Raw genomic sequence first — 10164 nt, 5'->3', positions numbered from 1 at the left:
TTGCTGTTGAAGTCTTCATTTAAGGGTAAAAGGTATGCGAATGTATGTGTGTGTGATTATGTGTGTGTGACTGTGTGTGTAGTGTTGCATGTCACTGTCTATTCATGACACAATGTGTGTGAGAGTTAACGTCAGTGGACCTGCATGTGTGACCAGTTTAGTATGAACTAATTTAATCTGTGTGTTAATGTATATACACTCAGAGGCCAGTTTATAAATTACACCAGCTCATTCACGAAAATTGTTCGCTCCTACAGACAGTGAGTCACGTGGCCGCGGCTTGCTATATATAGCAGGCAGACGGGCATCGAGGCATTCAGTTACTGTTCGATTGAACGCTAGAATGGGCAAAACGAGTGGCCTTAGCGACTTTGAGCGTGGTATGATTGTCGGTGCTGGGCGTACCGGTTCCAGTATCTCAGAAACGGCTGGCCTCCTGGGCTTTTCACACACGACAGTGTAAGGTTTACCGAGAATGGTGCGACTAACAAAAAACATCCAGTCAGCGGCAGTCCTGTGGGCGAAAACAGCTCATAGACGAGAGGTCGAAGGAGAATGGCAAGAATAGTGCAAGCTAACAGGTGCCCACAAACAGGCAAATAATGGCGCAGTACAACAGTGGTGTGCAGAATGGCATCTTGGAACACACAACTCGTCGGTCTTTGTCACAGATGGGCTATTGGAGCAGATGACCACACCGGGTTTCACTCCTATAAGCTAAAAACAAGAAGAAGCGGCTCCAGTGGGCACACGATCACCAACACTGGACAATTGAGTGGAAAAACATTGCCTGGTCCCGTGTAGCTCAGTTGGTAGAGCATGGCGTTTGCAACGCCAGGGTTGTGGGTTCGATTCCCACGGAGGGCCAGTATGAAAAAAAGAAGAAAAAACAAACATTGTATGCACTCACTAACTGTAAGTCGCTCTGGAAAAAAGAGCGTCTGCTAAATGACTAAAATGTAAAAGGTCCGACGAATCTCGGTTCCTGTTGCGTCATGCTGATGGCAGAGTCAGGATTTGGCGTAAACAGCATGAGTCCATGGCCCCATCCTGCCTGATGTCAACGGTACAGGCTAGTGGCGGTGGTGTAATGGTGGGGAATGTTTTCCTGGCACACGTTAGGTCCCTAGATACCAATTGAGCAACATTTCCATGACCTGAATAATTCAGGCTGTTCTGGAGGCAAAGGGGGGTTTGACCCGGTACTAGATGGGTGTACCTAATAAACTGACCACTGGGTGTATGTGTGAGAGAGAATTTGTGTAAGTGCATGTTTTTTCGTAATGTATGTGTTCATGTATTAGGTGTGGTCATTCAGATAGAGTCAGCCCCTCCGCCTAGTAGGTCTCCAGGCAGCAGAGCAGCAGGACTCCCCATCTGGTGTCGATCCTCCATGGCAGGGGACCCCCACATACTACTGCTGGGGTACCCTCCACCCCCCATCCCTCCCCACAAACCCTGTCTACCGGGCTCCACACCCCCAGCCACCCCTCCTCCCCCAGCACCGTTGCTGCTCCACTGGGCAAACATACTCAGGCCGGGCCCCTGGGTGGGGGTAGGATCCAGGGAGCCTCCTGTACCGTCTAAACTCTGCCAGCCAGAGCTGACGGGCCCCGAGCTGCCGCCTCCCCCTCCGTTACCACCTCCTCCAGGGGCAGAGCCCTCTCCTTCTCTGGTTCTGTCTCGTTCCCTCTCCCCGCTGCTGTTGGCCCCCATGGTGCCTGTCCCTGTGGGGCCCCCCTTGCCTCCGCTGGACCCTGGGGCCCCGGCTGTTCCGCTGGACCCTGCCCCTCCCGCCTGGGAATGTGCAAAATAGCGAGCGACCTCCTCCTCGCTCACAAACTTGGCCAAGATGGTGGTATTGCCCAGGACACACCTGGAGAGAGAGAGGAGAGAGTAAGGAGTGTTTGGATGTTAATTGTTTTGTGTTCACCGGCTATTATCTATTAATGTTCACATTCTATTATAGTAATCGCCATGAAGTCTAAGCAGGTTTCCCCCAGCCCATTGCTATGAAATTACTGCATTCCAAGCCCACCAGACAGTTTGCATGGAATGTCAGTGATTTTCAGTCTATGGTCTGTCCATCTATGGAGCTGGTGCCTGTTCATCTACAAAACTATACCACTGAGGCTGAGAGGAGGGGCTTACATGTGTAGTGCGCTCTGGGCCTTTGCTGCTTCCTGTGGGGTGCTGTAGCGAATCAGAGCGCTGCCCTGGGTCAGGCCGAGGTGAAAGGTCAGCAGGGGGCCATGCTGCATACAGATGGTACGGAGGGTAGAGCCGTCGATCTGCAGGAGGGGACAACATGGAGGGACATGGGTTAGGGATGACTTGTGTGGTAGAGGGGATATGTGAAGGAGAAGTGATGTTTGTGTGCACATGCATGTGGGTGTGTCTGTTGTCCTGAGGAATGGTGTGTGTGTGTGTGTGTGTAGTCTTGATGATGTGTGTGTACCTGTGGAGTGAGGTTGCAGAGCACCAGCCAGCAGCTTCCTCTGGAGGTCCCCCCATCACTCCAAGCAGAGCCTGCTAGAACCAAACCAAACCACATAGGGATCAGTTCCAAATATTAGACAACCACTACCTCTGTACTTGCGGCAGGTAGCTCTGGAGCAATGAATGATAAATAAGCCCTACAGTACTTTAAGTTTGGAGCACCCAGAATAAAATATAAATCGTCTCTAAGTCCTAACCACTTAGCTATGTAATTTATCTGGGGCTGTGTCCCAAATGGCACCGTTTTCCTTTATAGTGCACTAGTATTGACCAGTGCCCATAGGGAATAGGGTGCCATTTTGGATGGTGCATCAGATCAAGGCAAGGGACATCACGGGTACATTTAGTCTGTTGAATACTTCACCATGCAGCAGGGCAGCACAGAACAGTGGAAAGACTCAGAAACACAGACCCCTCTATTCTCCACAACACCGGGTTATGACATTACCGGGGCCATATCTGCTTTCCTGGATCCCACTCGAGCTGCCCCAGCCACGGGCCTGCCACGGGCCACGGGACGGCGAGGCCTGCTTCTGATTGGTGAGTCCCGGGGGTGGGCGTGGCAGCTGCTGGGACTGTTGGTTGCGATTGGTCTTCCACATCTTGTTGTGTCCAATGGGCTCAGGGGGCCAGCTGGTCTTGTACTCTGTGTACTTTGCTGTGAGAAACAGGAAATGAACTAGAGTCAGAACTGCATCTGTTATAACAGCACACGTGGAGGACGGAACATACAGAAAAACTAAACCAAGACAGAGTTTAAACTTGATATACTGAATGATACAACAGCTGAGACAGTAAAAAAGGGAGAGAGAGAGAATATGAGTGAAAAAAGCAGAGAAACAGTCAATTTCGAATGCCAGGAGAATATTAAGTGACCGTGATAACACTTTCGGTGAAAGGCACCTTATGACTTCATAACACAGTCATAAATCATACAAAACACATTAACAGTGTTACTGTGAGTGTTTTCCAGTCTGTTACCTGAGTTGTGTGCGTTGTTGAGGGGGCTGTCTGAGGCACTGTAGGGCCAGGCACCAGGTGAAGGCAGCAAGGTGTTCAGGGAGGGGTTGGGTTCTGGAACACACAAACACCACAAGCTTAGCTAGCATCAACACACCATTAGAAATATGTATTATTAACACAACCTGATGTTTAACTGACTGGTGCATGTATTGATGGGTATGATTTCAGTAGTATGTGCTAGTTTCCTTGACTTTATGTGAGAACGCGAGGGCTGACAATATAACAATACACTTATGTAATGTGTTACTGTTAAGTAATAAGTCATGTCAGGTCAGCCAGTCTCTTAGCAACTAGTGCTCGGAATGTGGACTTCGTCATAGATACAGGAGTAACTTTGCTTGAGTCTAGGTAGGTACCTGTGTTGTCTCTTAGCAACTGGTGCTCTGTGTCGTTGAGGCTGGACGGCCCAGGGATTCCCATCATGCTCCCTGGGGTCATGTAGGGATCAGACTCGGGGTCGATGCTCTGGATCCCCTTCCAGGGCACGCCGGGCTGGAACTCTGACATCACAGACAAACAAACAGGAATTCTGGATTCGAATTTCAGAACAAATAGAAGCCACCTCATCGACTTAACCCAGGTCACAGAGAGCTACAGGGTGTTGCAGGCTTCTGCTCCAGCCCAACACTAACTGATTCAGGGGATTTGATCAAATCAGGTGTGTTAGTGGTGGGCTAGAACAAATCCCTGCATTTTCAGTTGGTATTTAGAACGGCCACTCACCAGGAGGCCAGCTGGACGTGCCTTGTGGCTTGGAGCCAATCTTGTTCCCAGGAGAACGGTGCCAGTTGTCCCCCTGTGTGGGCATACCTAGCCCCTCCCCTCCCATCATGTCATACTGGGAGTATGGAGAGCCCCCTCTCCTCATAGGGGTGGACATAGGACCTGAAAGGGAGAGGGGGATGGAAAGAGATGGAGAAGAGAAGACAATAAGAGAGATAGAGGAGAGAGTGAGATGAAGAAAGAGAAGAAAAATAAAGTCTGATGAAAAAGCAGCTGACGGGTCGACAATCAACATATTTATGTTGGCATGTCATACTGTAATTAATTCAGTAAACTCACTACAGTATAATGGCTTTCTGTCTCACCGTTTTTGTGAAGGCTCTCAGGAGGGGAGGGGGCAGGAGAGTGACCCTCCATCATCCATTTGAAGCGGGACTGCTGCCCCCCCACGTCCTTCATCCCCCCTTGGCCCCCCACCACCGAGCCCATGTCCAGACCAGACATGTTCACTCCTCCACCGTACCCTGAGAGGGGTTGGGGGAGGAAGATAGTTGTTAGAGCTGATGGCAGGTGGCCTGTACAATGACTCAATTACATGCAGAGCATCAGTTAGTATGCAATGAAAATGTGTATATGTATTGATATGTAGGCTACGTGTGCCTTGTGTAAAAAAAGTAATAATATGTAGTTATTTCCTTGAGCTGTTGTCTATTAATGTTCTGTATGTTGTCATGTTTCATGTTTTGTGTGGACCCCATTAGCTTTTGCAACAGCTAATGGGGATCCTAATAAAATACCAAAAGAGATGATCTATCCTTTATCTCCATTCATATCTATGTGTACACCACTCACCAGAGTAGCCCTGTGTTTTCTGGTGCAGGTCCACAGAGCCCCCCATGCCTGGATGGGGCAGGGAGTCTGTCATAGGCAGTTTTGGGCCTCCCCCTCCCATGTGAGAGGGGGACAGTTTGGAGCCCCCTCCGACACCCTGCTGTTGCCTCTGCTGCTGGAGAACAGCCACAATCCTGGCCAGCTGAGGAGGAGAGAGCGATGAGATTAGCGGGATTGAAAACCCTGTAAGCAAAGACGGCAACATCACAGTCTATGACTATCTATGCGATGCTATGACAGTATTTCCTGAAGTACAGAGGTTTACCCAAGTCATAGCATGAAATACGTGGGCTCGTGTTGTTTCCAGTGCAGTAGTATTAGTAGCAGAAGTACGTTGTGGGTCAGCCTGCAGCCATATTTTCTCATATGATGATTATGATGTAGATGTAGATGTAGTAGATGTAGTAGATGTAGTAGATGTAGTAGTAGTAGTAGTAGTAGTAGTAGTAGTAGTAGTAGTAGTAGTAGTAGTAGTAGTAGTAGTAGTAGTAGTAGTAGTAGTAGTAGTAGTAGTAGTAGTAGTAGTAGTAGTAGTAGTAGTAGTAGTAGTAGTAGTAGTGCTTGAATTGGACTGAAATAGGTGGCGGTACTCATTTTGGTTGCTGGTACTGTTTATATTTAGGTACAGGAGCTCCACAATACTTTTGAGCTAATATTCTATAAGAGGAACAGGAACTCAAGCGGTAGAATACTTGAGGTGCCGGTACTCAGCTCTGATGAGCTCCTGCCCAAGTCAAGCACTGGGTAGTAGTGGTAACAGTAATAGTAGCAGTAGTAACCAGGGGTTAAAGCCAAAAAAAATCCTATGACTGAAACTTAAGTCGATCTCAGATCGATTGTCTTGGGCCAAGTTAACCTCCCCTTTCATGTAAGAAAGTCACCATGCTTTTAGGAAAGACTATCATTTTGTACATTTTTATGTAGAAGGACTGAGAAGCTCAGTTCTGGTGACTTTTTAAAAGGACATTCTACTCTAAAATGAATGAAAACAAAATGCTGACAATCTAAAATTAAATTTCCACCTCCATAAATGAGCCAGTAACATATTGGTAAAAATTATGTACAAATTATATAGCCTATGCATGGTCTATATCAGGGATACTCAAGTACTATTTGATAAGGTCCGGTCACACAAATTTCCTATTTGGCAAAGGTCTGGATGGATACTGTAATTTATCAGCGTAGTAACAAACCCCCCACCTCGCAACCCCAAATTGTTCACACCCCTCTTGTTGGCGGAGAGAACATTTTGCCGTTTTAAAACGAATTTCCCACAATTCTACACATTTTGCATGGGGCAGATAATTGTTTTGCTGTTTTAAAGCGAATTTCTTGCAATTCCACAAATTTTTTCATGTCTAGTGTGTTTATATGATACCAGCGGTCAAAGCCCGACCGAGTTCCCCCATTTCTTTTAAATATATACCTATATATTTTTTTGTAGTCGGGACCCGCAGTCCGTATTCACCCCGCTTTGGGTCCGGACCACCAGTTGAGTATGGGGGGGGTGGGGTCTATTATCAAATGTGATATTGGCAATAAGCATCATCACCTGTAGCCCAACTGATGCAACATAGTGGGTATACATTGTACATAGGCTGAAGCATGATATTTCTCCATCTGCATTTACACGATTGGACACATCCTGATTGTAATTATTATTTAAAATGTTTTATAAATACAGTTGAAGTCAGAAGTTTACATACACCTTAGCCAAATACATTTAAACTCAGTTTTTCACAATTCCTGACATTTAATCCTAGTAAAAATTCCCTGTCTTAGGTCAGTTAGGATCAGCACTTTATTTTAAGAATGCGAAATGTCAGAATAATAGTAGAGAGAATGATTTATTTAAGCTTTTATTTATTTCATCACATTCCCAGTGGGTCAAAGGTTTACATACACTCAATTAGTATTTGGTAACATTTCCTTTAAATTGTTTAACTTGGGTCAAACGTTTCAGGTAGCCTTCCACAAGCTTCAACAGTAAGTTGGGTGAATATTTGCCCATTCCTCCTGACAGAGCTGGTGTAACTGAGTCAGGTTTGTAGGCCTCCTTGCTCGCACACGCCTTTTCAGTTCTGCCCACACATTTTCTATAGGATTGAGGTCAGGGCTTTGTGATGGCCACTCCAATACCTTGACTTTGTTGTCCTTAAGCCATTTTGCCACAACTTTGGAAGTATGCTTGGGGTCATTGTTCATTTGGAAGACCCATTTGCGACCAGGCTTTAACTTCCTGACTGATGTCTTGAGATGTTGCTTCAATATATCCACATAATTGTCCTTCCTCATGATGCCATCTATTTTGTGAAGTGCACCAGTCCCTCCTGCAGCAAAGCATCCCCACAGCATGATGCTGCCACCCCCGTGCTTCACGGTTGGGATGGTGTTCTCCGGCTTGCAAGTCCCCCCTTTTCCTCCAAACAAAACGATGGTCATTATGGCCAAACAGTTTGTTTTTGTTTCATCAGACCAGAGGACATTTCTCCAAAAAGTACGATCTTTGTCCCCATGTGCAGTTGCAAACCGTAGTCTGGCTTTTTTATGGCTGTTTTGGAGCAGTTGCTTCTTCCTTGCTGAGCGGCCTTTCAGGTTATGTTGATATAGGACTCGTTTTACTGTGGATATAGATACTTTGGTACCTGTTTCCTCCAGCATCTTCACAAGGTCCTTTGCTGTTGTTCTGGGATTGATTTGCACTTTTCGCACCAAAGTACGTTCATCTCTAGGAGACAGAACGCGTCTCCTTCTTGAGCAGTATGACTGCTGCGTGGTCCCATGGTGTTTACACTTGCGTACTATTGTTCGTACCTTCAGGCGTTTGGAACTTGCTCCCAAGGATGAACCAGACTTGTGGAGGTCTACAATTTCTTTTCTGAGGTCTTGGCTGATTTCTTTTGATTTTCCCATGATGTCAAGCAAAGAGGCACTGAGTTTGAAGGTAGGCCTTGAAATACATCCACAGGTACACCACCAATTGACTCAAATTATGTCAATTAGCCTATCAGAAGCTTCTAAAGCCATAACATCATTTTCTGGAATTTTCCAAGCTGTTTAAAAGGCACAGTCAACTTAGTGTATATAAACTTCTGACCCACTGGAATTGTGATACAGTGAATTATAAGCGAAAAAATCTGTCTGTAAACAATTGTTGGAAAAATTACTTGTGTCATGCACAAAGTAGATGTCCTAACCGACTTGCCAAAACCATAGTTTGTTAACAAGAAATCTGTGGAGTGGTTAAAAAACAAGTTTTAATGACTCCAACCTAAGTGTACGTAAACTTCCGACTTCAACTGTATATAAATTATTATTCGCTCAAAAAAATAAGTGTTTCTATTACAAAGTAGGCCTACGTCATTGCCCTTTTAAGATGCCATTGCCCCTTTAAGAGCTCTGTTGCGCCTAATGTTTGAAATGCGGTTGTAACTGCATTTGTAAAACGATGCCACTCGCGCAATTGAAGGAGCAGACAAATAAACGTTGTAGCAATTGAAAACTGGGATCCCCCTCTTCCAACAAAGGCCAAAACTTTGTTGTGCTTTGACTTCTTGTCAGAATACGTTTCCATCCCTATGGCTCTCGCGGAGTGGTGCCAGGAAAATAACCTCTCCCTCAACGTCATCAAAATGAAGGAGCTGATCGTGGACTTCAGGAAACAACAGAGGGAGCACGCCCCCAATCCACATCGACGGGACCGCAGTGGAGAAGGTGGAAAGCTTCAAGTTCCTTGGCGTACACATCACTGACAATCTGAAATGGTCCACCCACACAGACAGTGTGGTGAAGAAAGCGCAACAGTGCCTCTTCAGGAGGCTGAAGAAATTCGGCTTGGCCCCTAAGACCCACACAAACTTTTACAGATGCACAATTGAGAGCATCCTGTCGGGCTGTATCACCGCCTGGTACGGCAACTGCACCGCCTGCAACCGCAGGGCTCTCCAGAGGGTGGTGCGGTCTTCCCAACGAATCACCGGGGGCACACTGCCTGCCCTCCAGGACACCTACAGCACCTGATGTCACAGGAAGGCCAAAAATATCATCAAGGACATCAACCACCCGAGCCACGGCCTGTTCACGCCACTATCATCCTGATGGCGAGGTCAGTACAGGTGCATCAAAGCTGGGACCGAGAGACTGAAAAACAGCTTCTATTTCAAGGCCATCAGACTGTTAAATAGCCACCTTAGAGGCTGCTACCCTATATACATAGACATGGAATCACTGGCCACTTTAATAATGTTTACTCATTTCATATGTATATACTGTATTATATTCTATTGTAATTTAGTCAATGCCACTCCGACATTGCTCGTCATAATATTTATATATTTCTCAATTCCATTCTTTTACTTTTAGATTTGTGTGTATTGTTGTGAATTGTTAGATACTACTGCACTGTTGGAGCTAGAAACACAAGCAGTTCGCTACACCCGCAATAACTGCTAAAAAAATGTGTGTGACCAATAAAATTTGATTTGATAGCCTTGTTTTCCCATCACTATTGAATAGCGGTGGGAGCAATATAGCCGCGGCAGCCTATCAGAATAATTAGGGGCGTGGCCTATTTGGAGCATGGCTTTCAGTTTATCATCTTTGCAAATCCATGAGCGTGAATGTCAAGTTTAGTGCTGAAAGAAATAGGTTGCAACTTGAAATATAGGTTTGGTAATAATCAAATAAAACATTTGGCATTGAATCATATATTTGGTTTCAACAGATTTAGTATTTTTTAATTAAGAAAACCTAATTTAGGGGAGAGTGGGATAAGTTGAGCAATTTTTTACATTCAGCATCACTCCGTCAAAGGGAAATATAGTATTCTTTCTGCAAAATAGTATTCTTTCTGTATTGGTCACATACATCTGCTAAATATGTGTATGTGATCTTGAATGTGCCTTGAGAGGAATATTTATCTTGCATAGAACACACAAGCAGACTAGGTTAATAGATAAATTATTCTACTATGAGGTTGTCTGATTTTGTTTTAATAACAACATTACATGGCAAAAATAGTAGCACTGG

General features: G+C 45.6%; 1 protein-coding gene across 7 annotated transcripts in view; it reads right to left on the bottom strand.

The window, feature by feature from the left end:
• Positions 1-1182: 1182 nt before the first annotated feature.
• Positions 1183-10164, bottom strand: part of tnrc6ba (trinucleotide repeat containing adaptor 6Ba) — a 29587-nt gene continuing 20605 nt past the window's right edge. For 5 of the 7 annotated variants that reach the window (XM_041858791.2, XM_045209770.1, XM_045209768.1 and 2 more), the window contains 9 exons: positions 5098-5278; positions 4611-4769; positions 4246-4407; positions 3879-4022; positions 3481-3573; positions 2948-3157; positions 2459-2532; positions 2152-2291; positions 1183-1876 (listed from right to left, as the gene is read on the bottom strand). In XM_041858791.2, the coding sequence (XP_041714725.2) occupies positions 1315-1876; positions 2152-2291; positions 2459-2532; positions 2948-3157; positions 3481-3573; positions 3879-4022; positions 4246-4407; positions 4611-4769; positions 5098-5278 (1725 nt within the window). In that variant the 3' untranslated portion in view covers positions 1183-1314. The remainder of the gene's footprint in view (positions 1877-2151; positions 2292-2458; positions 2533-2947; positions 3158-3480; positions 3574-3878; positions 4023-4245; positions 4408-4610; positions 4770-5097; positions 5279-10164) is intronic. The other 2 variants (XM_045209767.1, XM_045209772.1) reach the window with 1 other exon arrangement.

This window comes from Coregonus clupeaformis, chromosome 31 (assembly GCF_020615455.1).
Source record: "Coregonus clupeaformis isolate EN_2021a chromosome 31, ASM2061545v1, whole genome shotgun sequence".
NCBI classification, from domain to species: domain Eukaryota; kingdom Metazoa; phylum Chordata; class Actinopteri; order Salmoniformes; family Salmonidae; genus Coregonus; species Coregonus clupeaformis.
This window is presented reverse-complemented; position numbering and strand designations above follow the sequence as displayed.